The sequence below is a fragment of the Colletotrichum phormii genome (genome assembly GCF_030913505.1).
Source record: "Colletotrichum phormii strain CBS 102054 chromosome Unknown BDP81scaffold_33, whole genome shotgun sequence".
Classification (NCBI taxonomy): Eukaryota; Fungi; Ascomycota; class Sordariomycetes; order Glomerellales; family Glomerellaceae; genus Colletotrichum; species Colletotrichum phormii.
This window is the reverse complement of record NW_026851475.1, coordinates 438591-455861: the sequence shown is the minus strand read 5'-3', so window position 1 is coordinate 455861 and position 17271 is coordinate 438591. Positions and strand designations below refer to the sequence as shown.

Genomic DNA, 17271 nt, shown 5'->3' with positions numbered 1-17271 from the left:
AAGACCAAATGGCATCACCAGGGATTCGAACAGGCCGAAGCGGGTACGGAAGGCTGTAAGGTATTCCTCCCCCTTCTTGACTCTCAAATTGTTGAAGGCGGAAATGATATCGATCTTGGAGAAGTACTTCATTCCCTTCAAGTTGTTCAGGGACTCCTTTGTCAGCGGCAGCGGGTATCTGTCCTTAACGGTAATATTGTTTAACGCGCGGTAGTCGACACAGAAGCGGAGGCCCCCTCCTGGTTTGGCCACAAACAGGACGGGTGAAGCAACAGGAGAAGCACTAGGGCGTATGAACCCTTTCCTTAAGTTCTCGGCAAGCCATTCGCGCAGCGCGATTAGCTCCTCTCTGGACATAGCATATAACGGTCCGAAGGGAGCTGTTTTCCCTTCCTGTAACTGGATATGATGGTCGTACGGTCGGTGCGGTGGTAGTTTTTCCGCTTCTTTTGGGGAGAAGACGTCTCCGAATTCACGGAACTCGGGAGGCAGGACTTCGGCGGGATCAGGTACGGGTTTGTCGGTTATGGCGAGGTCGATTTGTTCTAGGGTAATAGCGAATACGTAGCAGTTTCTTCGACGGATATAAGCAGCGCTGGCCCTTAACGAGACGGCAGCGATATCGTATTTTTCCAGGATCTCGGGACAGGGTAACTATAGGCGGGGGCGGGCAGATTTCGGGACATCCTGTAATGCTTTTACTTTCATCGGGCGGCTCGGCATGTTACAGTGCTTTCGGCAGTACTCGCTATCAAAGGTGATAGTATGCGATGCAAATCGGATCGTAGGGTCGTGCTGTTTAAGCCACGGCATTCCCAGGACAACAGGGTAATAGGCTAACTGAGTAACGAAGAATCTCATCCCTTCTTGGCGATGATCGTTAATGCGGCAGGTAATAGTAACATAGTGTGAGACCTTTCCGCTCTCGGCGGTTCGTCCGTCAAACACTTCTAAGTCGAACGGTTTCTTCAGGGGTAACAGGGTCAGGTTCTGGTCTTTTGCCCAGCTCTCGTCGATGAAAGCTTTGCCTTCGGCTCCAGAATCGGTCAGGGCATAAGTGAGCAACTCTCGGGTTCCCACAGTCAGGTTTATCGGCAGGATCAGCATATTAGAACGTTGGTTTTCTTCGTCCTCGATAGATAGCCCAGTAGCAGCAGCGGCGGATATTCGGAGGGTGCGCTCCTTAGGAGCCTGGTGGCGACTTACGCCAGGCTCGTCCCATTTATCGAATTCTCACTGGGAGAGCTGGTCCTAGAACGGGGCGGGGAACAGCCGGGACGACTAGCAGGGGAAGGCGAGCGGGATCGACGGCTGGCATGCAGACGAGATGCGGGACGCGTATCGGGCCTAGGGCATTGGGCGACATAATGGTCAGAGGACCCGCACCGGAAGCACTCGTAGCGTTCCTTGCGACTTCTTCGGCGTTGTGAGCTTAGGTCCATTGGGTCTCCGGCGGGCATCGGGGTTGGTCGGGGAGAAGGTATTCTAGGAGGAGTATTGCCAGGGCTTGGAGTAGCAGCGGCAGAATACGGCTTCGGAAGAGCAGTACTTGTCTTGGTTGGGGTAGGGCCCGCGGGGTTACGAGAACGGGAAACTTGTTGCTGGTGTTGGCGGTAGCGGTTATCTAAAGACTGAAGGTGGCGGGAGAAAGCGTGGTATTCTCGAGACGGGGCTGGACTGTGTAGGAGCATATCTTGAAGCTCACGGGAGATTCCTTGTAGAAGCAGAGGAGTCAGGGCGTCTTCCGCCATTCCTCCTTCTAGGGCTAGACGTTGAAACTCGGAGAAAAAGACGCTGAAGTCTAAGTTCTTTTGTTTCCAGGCATACAGTTGGTTCTGAGCATTCTGGACCAGGTCGGGGTCGCCGAACGCATCTTCCAAATAGTCCAGTAGTTCTTCGTAGTCCATAAACTGAGGGATGCCATAGCTTGTTTTGGGTAGGATCAGCTCGTAGGCTTTTCCAACGAGTCTTCCGGCGACATAAGTTAGGCGGGCGGTGGCGGTCGGGAAACGGTCGGCATTAGAGGTCATTTTCGCATAGATCTGTTGGGAGAATCGCCGAAGGTCCTTGCGAGATCCGTCAAACTCCTTTGGGTCAGGGAGTTTCTCACTGAGGACGGTAGAGCGGGCACTTGTAGTAGGAGTAGGCGGAGATGCTCTCGATATAACATCTACGGGCGGATTATCAGAGGGCTTGATATCAGGAGCAGGATCGGTATGCGGAGTGTGTTCGTTCGGCGTAGCGGCATCCAGGAGGCGAGACTTTTCAAGTTCAAGTTGCAGGATTCTCTGTTGAGCCTTTTCGATCGTTCCTTCTTGGTAACGTATTACTGCTTTGTGTTCGGAGATAGTCGAGCGGAGGGAGGCATTCGTAGATTCGCAGAGTGCTAATTCGGCAGTAAGGGAGGACTTTTCTTCTTCTAGGCAGGACGCATAGCCGTTGATATTTCTCAAGTAGAGAAGCCAGTCGGAAGGGTTCTGAGCCGCATGTCTAGCGAGCTCCTCCGGGGAGTCTGAAGCCAGCGGCGGGTCAGGGCGGTCGGGCATTGTTCAGCATCCAAATGGTAGGAGCTACGTAGTGTCACGGTAGCAGGCAGGTTGTTTGGCAGGTGGATGCTGGGCAGGCGGATCAGACAATCTATTGCTACGGGCAGGCTCTATCCTAAGCAGGTACAGGCTCTGTTGACAAGACGTAGCTCAAGGAGCTACGTTTCTGGACATGCGCGACAGAATACAGGATGCAGAGTTTTATCCAGCCTCAGGCTTACGTAACCCGGCCACCGGGTTACTCAACACCAACCTCAAGGTTGGGGTCTAGGACAGCGGGTCTGTGACAGTTTCTATATACCAGGTGGAGAGGTGATATTAGCCTGCGACAATAACATACGGCGGAATGCTATAGCCTAACGAACTGATGGCTTGAATGATTATAACCTATTTATGATTACCAAGCTACGTTATTTTCGTGTTTGAACGCCTTTCAACACTCGTAATAACTATTCTAGATATAATCTAGCTTATTATAAACTTAGTCTTGTTAAAGTTATAGATATCGGAGTTTATGATGCCGTACTTTGCGATCATATTCGCTATAAGGCGAAACTACGCGCTTATCGCGTCTAGATCTTTATATTAGGCCCTTTCATAATCATACTTATAAAAAAAGTGCATCTAGAGCTATGGTTATTGCTTAATGAAGTTTGAAGCCCAGTGCTTCCTAACTAGAGGCGCATCGCGGTCGGTAAATAATGGATTGACCATTTCTTTTATACTACTAATCCGAGGAGGAAATAATCGGGAATCTAGGTCGAGAATATACTCAACTAGCATATCCTCTTTGAGCAACGTCAAATTCCGTAAGTTTAGTATAGTTTTAAGTCGCGAAGTTCTTCTATTAATACGGGCGCGTAAGGTTAAAAATGGCACTAAGTAGATCCGAGCTGCACCTTTAATACTCAAATTTAGTGTTTTTTCGATAGCTTGAACTGCTAGATGTTACGAGCTGGACAAGGCAACCAACTGTGGCACAAAGCAAAAGCTTCGATAATGATGACTCCGGCATCATTGTCTCTTGTTCTGCATTATATAGCTACGCGCCCACAGTGACAAGTTGCGGCGGGCGTAACACTAGAATTATGCCAGCTTCTTTATTTAATGACTATACCATTATAGTGGATGGATACATGTTAGAATGAAAAAGATGTGGCGGTCACTGTTGAGCGATCCGCTCGCTTGTCCAATCCGCTCGCTTATCATGCACGTTAATATACAAATATATTAGTTTAATAAAGAAATATCTAAGAAACAGGATTTGGAGAAGTCTTAATTATTTTTATGTTTTTAGTGTTGCTCCTTGGTTGCATTTATCTTATAGCTGCAACCAGTTGCGACACTCGCTTATTAAGCACGTTAGGGAAAAGTCAAAATAGGCTCTTATCCCATCGACTGCTGAATGACTACAGTACACCGGCCCCCCTTTTCCTACCCACCTTTTCCCCTCACAACAGGGGTACATGACTGTACGTCATTTGCCCATATGTTTTCCTACCTACTTTCACCATTGAAATCGACATTTTCCTTTGTGACGAGCTGTCACGATGACTTCTAGCGATTCTGAGGGGTCGGCACGGTCATGTATTAACGTCGCTATACTTCCCGAGGACCTTACGGGTGCGTGTACAGCCGACTGTACGCCCGAGAGGTGTGACAACGCAGTCGTACGCCCTCATGAGCCGCCCTCATGAGCCGCCCTCGCTCGAGCGAGGTACGCCTGGTCAATTCGACCCCCTTGACGTCCCCAATCGCGAGGCGACTATACGAGACTGTTGGAACAGCAAAGGCTGATAAGGAGTAATGGGAAGGTACCATGGGCTGGCTGGCACCTGCCCTGGGCGAAGTGGGACAACTGGCTTAGTCATCACGGCCGGATAAAGGTGGGGCAACCACCCAGGCCGTCACTACCTACTTCGACCGACTCCTGCCTACAATGTAAGATAGAACAACAACAAGAAGAACAAGCAATAGGATCACCAACAGACGAGTGATAATTGCTACCACTATTTGTCGTATACGACCCCGTGAACCAACAGAGACCTTCCTACAACACCGATGAAGTTATTCCAGCTGTATATACCATACGAGATGGTAGAATCGTGGGCCACGTGGACCAACGAGGCGCCATGGCCGGGTCCTGCGCAGCGACACTCACGAAGTAGGAAATGGCGACCGACGTCTGCAGAGGTCTACCTCTTCTTGGGTATTTTAATCTATATAGGTATACACTCAGAAACAAGAATAGAGGGATACTGGTCCTCGTCACAAGAAAGGGAAGATCCCATCCATTTATTCACTCGATTTATGTCTCGAGACCGATTCCAACTGCTCTTCCGTCACGTACGGATCTTTAATACTGCCGAATTCACACATACCGACCCTCCTCCGACACGAAAAAGACGCCGCGGTGAAGCCCAGCCTCGAGAGGACCTCATGCCTAAGGTATATAGGCAAGTCAACCAATAGTCGAGCCATATACAGGAAGCAGGAGACTCCCTCTACGTGGCTGGAAGTGCCCTCGCCGTTGACGAGGCCATGGTACGATTCACGGGTCGCTCGATTGAGAAGACGACCGTTCCTAATAAGCCCACCCTAGTTAGATATAAAGTATAGGTTCTCGCGTAGTTAGGGTACTTCCTACGATGGTTGTGGTACGTCCATAGCAAAGGGCCATACGGCCTCGTGCCAAAACAACGGGCACAACGTCCGCAGAAGACTGACGATACCCTCACGCCTACCCAACGCGTAGTGATAACGTTGTTGACCCTCCTACCCTTGGCCGAATACCATGTCTTCCTCGATAACCTCTTTACCTCGGTCAAGCTCTTCCGCGAGTTGCGATCGAAGGCAATAGGGGCTACGGGAACATAATTACCGCAAAGACGGTGGGATCGATCAATTACTCGTCGATGAAAAGGAGGACGAAGGGAAGGGGATTCCATGGGGTAAGATACACTGTATCCCTACGAAGGACGGCAAGGTATGTGGCTGCAAACGATCCCTTATACTGATTTATATACTGACCCGTTTGTTATGCCACATTCTAGGTCAACCAGCTTAGCTGGAAGGATAACGCCCTTGTCCTCTTCCTGACCACCATCTATAGCCACACTGACGAGGTCATACGTAACCGCCGCCGCCCTAGTAAGAGCTCGGCCGCAGCTCGTGCTGCCCGTGAGGTCTTTGGCCCTAACGCGAGGAAGAAGCTTCCTATACCCGTCTGTATTGACAATAATAACCGTCATATGAATGGCGTCGATACAGGGGATCAAATGAGGTCATATAGTCAATACGGGCGGCCGATTCGACGAGGAGGATGGGAGTCTCTCGCGTGGAATTACCTCCTCGAGGTGGTCCTTTTGAATACCTTCCTTCTTCAGCTTTGGGGTCAGCCGGGCTGGATTCGATTAAAGTCCCAATATGAATGGCGACAGACCCTCGCTGCCCAGCTAATACAGACCTTTGGGCCATTGGTTAATGGAAGACGGCACGCTCGTCCCCAACGAGCGACAGATACGAGAAATGACTCTATTCCGTGGCAACACCACGTGAGGGTCTCGCGGAAGAGCCCCTCCGCATGTGTGGCCTGTAATCGGCCGAGGGTGGCCCTAGGCGAAGTCTCACGGAACTCACAACATCGTAGGAAGCAGACGAGATCAGGGTGTGAGCAGTGTGGGGTTGCGATTTGTAACACGGAAGTTTGCTGGTACCTTTATCATAACCAGAATATATAGACAGAGGAGGTACCGATAAACTAGGCTCTTTGGTTGGTCAAAAAAAGGCTTGGCTAGCCCCTGAGTGGCTGTTACCCCTCATGCTGAAGTACTGTAGTCATTCAGCAGTCGATGGGATAACCTGTGGGCAGTACACACTGCTTATCTGGACCAACGAGGCAAGCAATAAGGCAATACGACTGGTATTAACGGTTGGTTGGTGATGTTGTAGTGAAGGTGGCTGCGGTGGGCTGGATCAACCAGGAGGTGGATCAGGCAGCTGGTCCCTGGGACACCAGCCACTGCCTCAGGTATCCACAGTCCCACAGGTGTTTCACAACGGAAGATAATGCAATTTCAGCGATAAAGTATCTGGCAGAATTGAATGATTAAGGATTGTGTATTTGTACATATTTGGTGTACAGGAGTATTTAACATTATCATAATGAGTGTCTAGTTTCGGTTGCGTTCTCTATGCTTCATATAATATGCCTCGATGTATTATATCGTAAAATCAAAAGTCGCTAGTATCCATGTATGCAATTTTCAAGTCGAATCTGTCAAAGCGGCTTAATAGGTGTATACCTGCTCGGGGCCGAGGTTACCGAACTGTCCGGAGCCGAAGGGACTGGAAGGAGCGGTGGTAACAGGCTTGCCGTTGATATCAGAGACACCAAACCAAGCAAGCTCCTTGCCATTAATGACGGTGACGACGGCGAAAGCAGGGGCAGGGTCGGCGACGTAGCCCCATGAGACCTTGAAGTTGGAGCCGGAGGTGCAGGGCTGGTCGGACCAGCTCTCGGTGGCCGCGTTGGAACCGGGCATGCGGATGACAGTGCAGCGCTCAGTCTTGCCATCGGCTTCAATGGCAAAGTTGTAGTCGCAGCCGTCGTTCTTCTCGCCGCAGTAACGCGTCATGTCCTTGATCGTCCAGGTCTTGCCCTCAACTACCTTGGGGTTGGGGTAGGCGGGAGCGCTTCCGCCGGATCCGGAGGTGGGTGCGGGAGTGGGTACCGCGGTGGCGGAGAGGGTCGGGTATGTGAAGTAGGACGAGGGGCAGGATCCGGGGTGAGCAGGGTTGCAGCCACCCGGGATACCGGAGATGGAAGTGAAGGTTGGCGCGGGAGCGGCGGTGGCAGTGGCAGTGGTATAGGTGAAGTAGGAGGAGGGGCAAGATCCGGGATGGGCCGGGTTGCAGCCGCCGGGGATGCCGGTGGAGGTAGGCTTGGGGAGGTTGGCAGTCGCGGAGGCGCAGTACTCGCGGTTGCGAGCGTTGTCCTCACCGACGCAGGCGGTCAGAGTGCATGAGCAAGCAACCTCTGGGGTACCGGCCGCGATGCAGGCCTTGTAGGCATCCTGGCAGGCGTCCTGGCGGGCGTTGAGAGGAGCCGCAACGGCGACGGAGGCCATGGCCAAAGCAAAGAGGATGTTATTCATCATGTTGGTTGGAGGTAAGATATAGTTTAAGTAATGTCGGAGATGGCAAGTATTGAAACGGATGCTTGCAGATGAACTGTCTGTAGAACTGATGATGTTGTTGATGAAGCTGAGTATGATGGAGAGGGATTACAACAATTCAGCAGCGATGTTGCAATGGTTATATACATGTTTCTCGAGACATCGTAAGACAGTCAAAATTCGATCTCTCCGCCTGTCTTTTGGCGAGAAACTTCAACATCTCGTGTTCGCCTTTGTGCGAGAAGCTCGTCCGTGGAGCCGAAAGGGCGGGAAAAAGGTTCTAAGTTGTTCGTATTGACTAGCAACCCACCTCGCCTTAGCCGTTCGCCCCGGCAACTAACCCGTTAAGGTTAACAGCACAATATCTCCACAGGCCTCATGATCTCATGGCTCAACTAGCGTCTCGAGGACCCCATATTTGTGGCAGGGGCTTAACAGACCATCGGGCTGTCTTTCACTTCCCAACCAGGCCGAGCCTCATCCGAACGGGAAGAGGCTCTTTGAGAACAGAGTTTGTTTGACGTCAGAAACACGCTGAAAATAGACGCTGGCTTCCAGCATGGGATATGGAGAGGAAGCGTGCCAATCAGCCCACCAGAGACCCTCTCGTCTTTGGCCAAGACCGGGTTAGTCGGTTGCTGCCGAAGGGCCGATCAACCCGGCTCCGCTGTCCGCCAACCTCTTGGCCGGGGTCATTGAACCGAGGGGAAGAAAATGCATTCCGTATCCGTAGAGCTTTGCCCAACCATTGATTTTGCCTCCCCCACGAGTCAAGCCATGCTACGTTGCTCCCGAAAACCAAGAATAGCAAAGGCTAACCTCAATTTTGTGACTAAACGGCCCTCTGTTGAAAGGCTGAATACATTCGGCTTTGCCTACACCCAGCTCGAGACTTGGCGTTCGCATTAGCTCATCAGTGCCGGATTGGCTTGGAAAACCACCAAGGAAAAATGGTTCTTGCTCACCAGTATCTGTTTTTCCATTTAGGTCCCTAGGCCTGAAGTCGGGATACATCAGCGATCTTACTCCCAGATGCTGTCATCGATGTTGTGAGAGCGCGCTTCGGAAATTCCACGCACCTTTGATTACAAGACCCTTTGAGGCAAAGACGTAAACCTTTGCAGGATTTTGCCGAGGAATGTTGCAAGACGTCATATTAAGGGATTTCGCATCCCGTTTTCGTATCTCGTATTGATCGCCACCTCGCATCGTGCTCGCTTAAACACTAGCTAAATGTGAGCGCGCGGAAAGTGCAAGGCATTTCGCCGCCTCTGGTCATTTAGTCTTGCCTCTTAAATCATCATGAAAGTTCCATGTCATCAACAGATCATTCGAATAATTGAAGCACGTAAAATGGATGGCCTTGGTCACATGATCGCATCCATTCTCGGGGCTTTCCCTTATTCAGTCAATATCCCCTTGGTGCAATGTTCACCGCAGACGATGTCTTAGTCCAGTCACTTCGATTCCGATGACAATTTCATCCTCAGAGCCGTTGTCAAGATCATCGCGTATATGCGTCTCCGTTACGCTGATAGAGCATCCACTTCCAGCACTGACTTTACAGTCTTACTGCTAGAAGTACTCGAGCCTTCATATCCTGTCTTTTAGAATCTAGGACATTTACTTCCTCCTGATAGAGAAAGGCTCCGGTAGCTACGAAACCGGCACCGTCTGGTCTGGTGGACTACTTTATCGGGTCCTTCTTTCTCCCATAACGATTGATGATTTGGCATGGTAATAACTCACGAACCTTATAACGCGAGTTTCGATTCAAAAACCGGGTTTCCGCAGAGACTGATGCATCTGAGTAAAAGACACAGCTTTGACTTTCTTTGGGTTTATCTGAAGTAATCCGCGGACACAAGATTGTTGATCATCACCATGAAGTGAGAAAACAAGACGATTTCCTGAAGGCATGGTGAGAATTGGCATAACTATGCTTCTGTCGAAAAAACGACGCCGTTAATTGCGGGCAGCAATCAACGCCATACATACCCTACGACAGCTTCAAACGTCTCCATCTCATTACAGGGTCGTTGTGAAAAAGCTGCAGACAAAGCCCGAGAGGCAGTCGTTTCATCGTGGCCGGTCTGGCTTGATGGGATGCTATGCAGTGCCACACACGATACCTGAGTCTGGGAAGATGCACCCTTGACTGTTTAATGCAGATATAAGACAGTCCGCAGCATGTTATGTTACTACTCATTGACCATATTGATCGTTATAACGGCCTTAGAGACGCACTGGAAAGTAAACCAGTCCAAAAGGCGATAGGCTACTAAGTACATAGTATCAGTACACAGCAGTCGCGCATCAGACTATGAAGCCATTCCCGCTAGATGGATGTTGGCTCGTATCTTTGAGAAGCTTGTTGAATTTCTTGCGAGAACATGAACTCAAATGTAAGCTCGCCGTATGTCTGATAAGTCAATGTTTCCAAATTAAAATAAGAGGTCCAAAGCGTTCAAATTTGCTCAGCCCGATGAACACATACACTCATTTTGCAAGTGTACTTGAACAACTTTACTCCGGATCCCAATCCCAGCCTTTGTATCAAACCCATTCCTAAATCTCGAATGCCAATAATGAACCGTTCTTTGACGCCAAATACCATGCAAATAATAATTCCTCAAATCAGATGCGGTGTTATGTTCTTACAACGCGTTGACGAAGTTGAACCCAACGATGCCCTCAGCACATGCGTGATCCATCTCCGTCCCGGGAAAGACGGAAACTCTGCGACCAATGATGCCATCATCGCCAACTTCCAGCGAGACTGGTCTTTTCAACACCAACTCAAGTGTAGAACCGTTCTCGAGGATCGAGGCACCGGAGAAAGCAAAGCGTTGGAATAAACCGCAGTCTTCAAGTTTACGAGTGAGGTCACCGGACTGACTGTTGAAAATATCTTTGTTAGCATCCAGTACCACTCAATTCGACTCAGCGTCGTTCTCGTCAGGGGGACGTACTGTATAACAACAATCATTTCGGACAATGACTGTAAATCGCATCCTTCGACGCCTGTGATTCTCGCATGAGTAGCGAAAGAGCATCCTGGTTCGCCTGGCGTGTGAAATGCGAGATCTCCGCAAAGTCGCTGCTTCGATATTGATGGGCTGTGCTGGCTGCAAGGTTGGTTGAGCACGGCCAAAGCGCCACCACGGGGCTTTGTGCAGGTATCTGGGCCGCACATGGTGAAGTAGGAACGTGTTGTGGGAATGGCTGACTGATCAGTGTATGCTCTTATTCCAAGAATCAGGACAACAGTACGGCTCAGTCTTTCTCAAGACAGAACCTCCGGGATGCTTTTAATTGTCTCGATCGACCCTAACAACTCCCTCAAGGTGCTCATTCTGTCTCTCTGTCCCTGTCATCCCAAAACGAAGGTGAACGGGTCCCGGACTGGGGCGTCACTAACAATGAGTTGACCAATCATAGCATGTTGTTGACCCCGAATTAGGCGCTGAAGGACCCTGCGCGGGTTTCCCGGTGAGCAAGTTAGAGCAAAATTGATCATGTTTAAGCCGGTCTGCATTAATTGCATCCATCACCGCGGCAAACAGACAGATGAAGACATGAAAAGTGTTGCGAAGATGACAATGGTCCTCTCAATGAAGCACTGTGATTGAGATTGGGTCTCATGGCAGTTGGGCGGGTGGAGATGTCCAACTCGTCTGTGAGTGTTAGCACCATGACCCATGCAATGCCAGAATGGAGCCGGTCAATGAGACGTGGGAAGGGTAGCCATCAAGGTGTCTGTCATATCCTCGGCCTCAACGGACCTGAAGAAGACGCTTCTTGTTACCGAGATGATGAAATGTGCTCGAGTTTACCCCTCTTTTGGATCACTAGGATGTCTCTACCAGTGGGGGTGTCTCTGGAACCCAGATCTTTACCCCTCGATACATATCTCGATTGTCTTGACTTCATCCTCGCATAGCACCAGAAACTGAAGACATTCAGTCGCCTCATAGACCAGCTCACCAGACTGCATCCAGCACCATACATTCCACAATGACCAGCACTCAGTACACGCTACCCAAGCTTCCCTATGCTTACGATGTTCGTATTCTATCACTACTCGATGAAGCCTGTGCTGGCTAACCTCTTCCCCAGGCTCTCGAGCCTCATATCTCGGCTCAAATCATGGAGCTACACCACAGCAAGCAGTAAGTCATCTCGTGTCTGGACAAAATGAAGCAGCAGTAACTTGCTAATGGTCGAAAATCAACAGCCACCAAACATACGTGACAAACTTGAACAAAGCCATCGAGACCTACAACGTCAACCCTCTCCAAAGTCGCTTCGCAATTCTCGCGGCCCTCAACTTCCACGGTGGCGGCCACATCAACCATTCTCTCTTCTGGGAGAACCTCTCACCGGCTTCAAGCCCGGATGCTTCGCCCGATGCGGCACCGAAGGTGATCGCCGAGATCACTCGCATCTGGGGAAGCCTCGATCAATTCAAAACGGCCTTCAACAACGCTCTGCTTGGTATCACTGGCAGCGGCTGGGGTTGGCTGGTCAAGGACGATGTTACCGGCCTCCACATCGTTACCACCAAAGACCAGGACCCCGTCACCAAGGGTGTGCCCATCTTTGGAGTCGACATGTGGGAGCACGCGTACTACCTGCAGGTTTGTGCCCACAGCATGAATAAACATTTGAGAGCCAGATAGACTAACCAATGATGATAAAAGTACCTCAATGGGAAGGCGGCATACGTGGAGAATATTTGGAACGTCATCAACTGGAAAACTTCGGAGCTGAGATTCTCGGGCAGCAGAGATGATGTCTTCAAGGCATTGAAAGCGGTTCTCTGAGAAGAGAATGTCACGGTTGAGACTACACAGAGTTTGGGATGATAACTAAGAATAGACACATGTCTTTGGCCCAAAGTTGTTTGCACGGAGACGAAGAGGCACAGCTACTCCGGCGGACCGCCAAGCCGCTGCAACGTGCATATGATCTTTATTTCAAGTCAGTGGAACTGGCAACAATCAAACCAAGTGGCTGGGGAGTGACTGAGCCATCGGTGCCGCAATGTGGCCTTTCTCTAGCTCCCTGCCCGGTCGTGTAACCTGCAACCATGAGAAAACTTGGCAGTGGTCCCATTCCAGACCGTTTAGAACTTAAGACAGTCTCAGATACGTGTTTTCCCTCTATCAGTTCTTCTACTCCAGGTAGAGCATCAACTTGGTCGCATTGTGCGAGGTTCGATGATTCAGGTCTTGGTGATGTGGCACACAACCGGACTGTGAACACCTCGGCCACGCATCGAGGCGGTACTGTTGTCTGGACAGGTGAGCGCAAGGTTTTGCCAAACAGAAAGAAATCGCATAGAACAAGGTCTCTTGTACGGGGACAAACCCGAGTCGTCCAGCCGCTCACCTAAATCCCCGAGGGTAAGCAAAGACAAACATCCACGGGTGTGAGACGGCCCACACAGCCCAAGATGAAGTGCAAACAAAACGTGAAGCTTTGCTGGCGTATTTAGAGAGGCGAGGATTACTCCTGTCTTCGGCCGATGAAAATCCTTCCGAATTCGCTTTTGTAACGGAAACTCTCAGACAAACGCGCTTCCCCATTCATCCCGGCGTGGCATTCGCACAGCCCTCGTGTCTACTCCCGCAATCAACCGGTGACAAGACTGTCAGGTCTACGGGATCTAAATGCACGTCTGGCCCGCCTGCAGGACGCACCTCTCCGATACGGCTGCAAGTACCATGAGCTATTCTTTTCGATCTTCAGATAGAACTAATGCATAGGAACACTCTCTGATTTTCAACTAAGGAGACAAGCTTTGAACTTGAAATTGTTGTGAAGGAGACCGGTGTTGTCTGTTTGGTCGCGTCCCCTGGAGGGCCGGAAACGCGCAGCTGCGTCGATGCAGGCACACACGCAACGAGGCCGCCGGCCCTGGTGTTGCACCATTTTGTTGGAAGCCAACGAAAAAAGCGAAAAGTTCCTCCATGTGGTGTCACCTCATGTATTATGACGAGTACGGCATCTGTCGTGCAGGTGCGTGCTCAGAGAATGTGTTTCCAAGCCTTCGGAATAGCTCGAAAGCTCACACATCTTACACCCAATTCTGGGCGACGACGACATCAGGTTCTCGTAAATCTGCCCACTATAATACGAAGATCACATAGTAGTAATTGCGTGCTTTAACTTTAGGCCGCTGGAAACACAATCCCATGAGTCTCGCCTAACTTTCGTTTGAAATTTTTGATTGACTGTGCCGAGTTACTTGGAGAGATTGTGTAGGACGGACACCCGCAGCCGTAATCAGGGCATCTGCAGCCGTGTTCATTACGGCTCTGCTTTCTCATCGTTCTGAAATACCCACGTAGGCTTTTCGTCGACTACCTTAGAGAAAACACGAACACTGAGATTCTCTTCCTACTTTAAGCGACGGGTGAACAGTGGCTCCTGAAGTGCCAGCTCGGGAGCCCCTCCGAGCCATGCAGCCTCCCACGTTGTATCAGCGTGACATGCATTGGGTGAGGATGCAGAATGGTAGGATTTCCCTGAAATTTCTTCACAACAGTTACATCAGGTACGTATAGCTTAAGCCATTATTCGGGGAGGCCAAACGGTCTCATCAAAGAATGTTGAAGGCTTGAATCGAATGGGGTCAAGTACCCATCTCTTCGAGCCCATGCGGCAACGACGGGACTCGAACGTTGTGATTTGTACGATCTCACTCCAAACAGGCTGAAAGGCAAGCCCCGATGCTCTATCCAAGTCGACAATACGATATCAAGACACTCGAACTGATTGCTGTTTTGTTGGCCCTCGGCGGCATCCTGCATGCAAAGCCTGGCCGGAGTGCGTTCTAGACTGGGGCACCGGCTTCCGTGACGAGGATGTCTGCCGATCCTCCCGTCGGCATTGCAATCGAGCATGCTCATAGGTGTCTGCCGTGCCATCTGCAATTGGCGTACAGAAGATAAAATCTTGCTATAAAGCCGTCTGGACGCAAAGATGTAGAGCTCGTCTTCCCATTGCTAACCAGCAAGCACCAGCGGTTGCTACATCACACTCGTTGAATACCCTCGCCTATCTGCTCGCCATGGTCACCGTCGCTCTTCATTTCGCCCTTTTGGGTCTAGGGTGAGAACTCCATCACGTCTTCCTCGAGTGTTTCTGACTGAGATTCGCAGTGCCTCTCTGGTTGGCGCCATCCCTCCCAACCTCAACAACTACCTCAATCCGCATCCCCCAGCCACGGTCACTGTCACTGCTTGTGGCTCTCAGTGTGCCAGTACCGTGACTGTGACCGAGATCTTGACTGTAACGCCGGCGTACTTTCACACCTGCGAGTCTTCCAGTACGAGCATCCCAGGAACCTTGAGTTCCAAGTCCTTGTCATCTAGCACTCTTCCTCCTTCCCTGACTACGTCCTCCGGCTACACCGACTCATCCACCTCCGTTGGCTCCGGCACTTCTTCTGAAGCCACTGGAGCGTTGTCTTCTTGGACTCCAACTACAACTACGGGAGTCACGGTCTCCTCCCAACTGCCTAGTGCTGGAACTCCGAGCTCCTCTCTCACCTGGAGCGTCAATACCACATCGTAAGCAAACCTCACTTCGCAGATGCAACTGTTTGTTGATCAAAGCTCCAGAACTACCAGCCTCTCCAGCTCTTCCAGTTACGGTACTGGCACTCCTGGCACGAGTGTTTCTGCTGGATCCTCCTCGAGCCTCTGGACAAATTCCACACGCACCCCTACCACTCGCACCGTCACCAAGACTATCCGGACCACCGACGCAGACTCGTCCACTTCTTCCGAACTTACGACCCAAAGCGTTCCAAGCATCCCTACGATCAGCATTCCTCCTCTTCCATCTTTCTCTACACGGTCCGACGAGTCGAGCGTTTCTTCCCTTGTTTCCTACTCGTTGACCACTCTCACTACGACGTCAGTCTTCAATACCACTGTCTCATCTCAGCATCCTGGAGTATCCACCCTCTCTCCTTCTACTTCTCACACTACCAAAAGAACCACGGTTGTCGTGACCCTCACGAAAACTGTCCCTCTGAGCACTGGTACTGCCTACTCGTCGACTAGCCGCGGGACAGGAGTCTCCAGTGGCTTTCCATCTCTTTCATCACCGACCTCTATTCGACTTTCCACCACGCTCAGCTACCCTACCACCGCATTGAGCTTGTCCAACACTACTCCTGCCTCTCACAGAAGTAGCACTGTCTCCACTGCCTCCGCTGAAAGCTCGTCCACAGGACTCACACCTTCCTCGGCCTCCAAGGAACCTTGCACCACCCACGAGGAATCCTCTTCTATATCCATGTCATCGTATCTCTCCCCCTCTTCCCCTTCTCCAGGCTTCACAGTCTCCAGCGCTCTCCCCACCCTGGTCACACCCACAGGTACAGCAACTCTCAGCACTATTTCCGGCGAATATGACTACCCTCCCTCCTCCAAGGCGTCCACTGCGCAACCGGGAACTACTGTAGACAGCGCCAAGCCGACACTCATCTCTAGCAGCACTTCAGATATTCCAGGAGGCTATGACACCGAATACCCTGCTCCAACCTCATCCCCGGGAATCACCGTCTCGAGTGCCCTTCCAACTCTGGTCAGCCCAACTGCCAGCAGCATCCCCGGTGGTTATGACTATCCTCCCTCTTCGTCTTCCAAGTCGTCTACAGAGTTGACCTCGACCGCGTATCTCGGTACCACCGTGGCCAGTGCTCGACCGTCCCTGGTGAGCCCCTCTATGTCGGAGGTATCGCCCACCCCGACTACCTTTGAGACTCGCAAGTCTGATGAGTACACCTCGGCCTCTACCATCTATGGTGGTTATGAGTTCGGCCGCCGCCGGGCTCTTCGAATGTAACTTCTGTCTTGTACAAACTTCCGACCCTCCGGATGATGAAGTCAAGTTTGACGGTGCCTGATAGACTGATGTGGGGGAGCGGGCAGCGATGGGGGCTGGAGTACAAAGCTGTTATTTCTCTTCTTGACTCTCGTTTAGACTTTTTTATGTAGGGGCATTTGGAGATATTATTGTGACACAAGATGGATAGGAAAACTCGAATATGGTCAACTACCTACGTAATGACTGGGATGACACTTTACTCAATAACAAAAGCGTTTGTTGTCACACGAGCAGCATCATAGGTCAGAACTGGAATCATACAGCTGTGACGCTTTTCTTGAACCCCCTATTTTAAAAGGATGCATGCCGCTAGCTCTAAGCTGCCACTGTATCTTGTCCGTGTGTCAGTGAACTCTAAAGATTACCCTTCCCTGGGATCCATTGTTCGAGTAGGTGCTGTGGAAGTTATCGAACGACGTAGGCACCATTCACATCTTATGCTTTGATCAGCGTCAGGAAACACGAGGGCGGTTGGACGGTGGCGATGTGAACGGGTAGGCATAAGACCGAATGTAGTACCTACATGGGGCGTAATCCCTTCGGTCAGCTCCAACTACAGCACAATTGTCTCGCCGTGTTTGGCAACAACTCTCGCAACTTCCTCTCTGCTGTCGGCGCTGAGATGTTTACTCGAGTTTCTC

General features: G+C 50.9%; 3 protein-coding genes across 3 annotated transcripts; 1 reads left to right on the top strand and 2 right to left on the bottom strand.

Moving 5' to 3' along the window:
* Window positions 1-6580: 6580 nt before the first annotated feature.
* Window positions 6581-7926, bottom strand: BDP81DRAFT_440920 (uncharacterized protein). Its single transcript, XM_060591558.1, has one exon. The coding sequence runs from the start codon at window positions 7703-7705 to the stop codon at window positions 6836-6838; it is 870 nt and encodes a 289-aa protein (XP_060438824.1). The 5' UTR covers window positions 7706-7926; the 3' UTR covers window positions 6581-6835.
* Window positions 7927-10380: 2454 nt separating this feature from the next.
* On the bottom strand, window positions 10381-10919 carry BDP81DRAFT_333436 (uncharacterized protein; the record flags this gene model as incomplete). The annotated part of the gene is made up of 2 exons (XM_060585670.1): window positions 10381-10621; window positions 10696-10919. The coding sequence occupies 2 exons, from the start codon at window positions 10917-10919 to the stop codon at window positions 10381-10383; spliced, it is 465 nt and encodes a 154-aa protein (XP_060438823.1).
* Window positions 10920-11740: 821 nt separating this feature from the next.
* BDP81DRAFT_400058 (iron/manganese superoxide dismutase) lies at window positions 11741-12549 on the top strand (the record flags this gene model as incomplete). Its single annotated transcript, XM_060588640.1, has 4 exons — window positions 11741-11788; window positions 11843-11895; window positions 11961-12363; window positions 12427-12549. 4 exons carry the CDS (start codon window positions 11741-11743, stop codon window positions 12547-12549), a joined length of 627 nt encoding a protein of 208 aa, XP_060438822.1.
* Between the last annotated feature and the right edge of the window lie 4722 nt (window positions 12550-17271).

Bases quoted from the DNA above. Each gene is read 5' to 3' on its own strand.
- BDP81DRAFT_440920 (XM_060591558.1), bottom strand. From the start codon at position 7,705: ATGATGAATAACATCCTCTTTGCTTTGGCCATGGCCTCCGTCGCCGTT.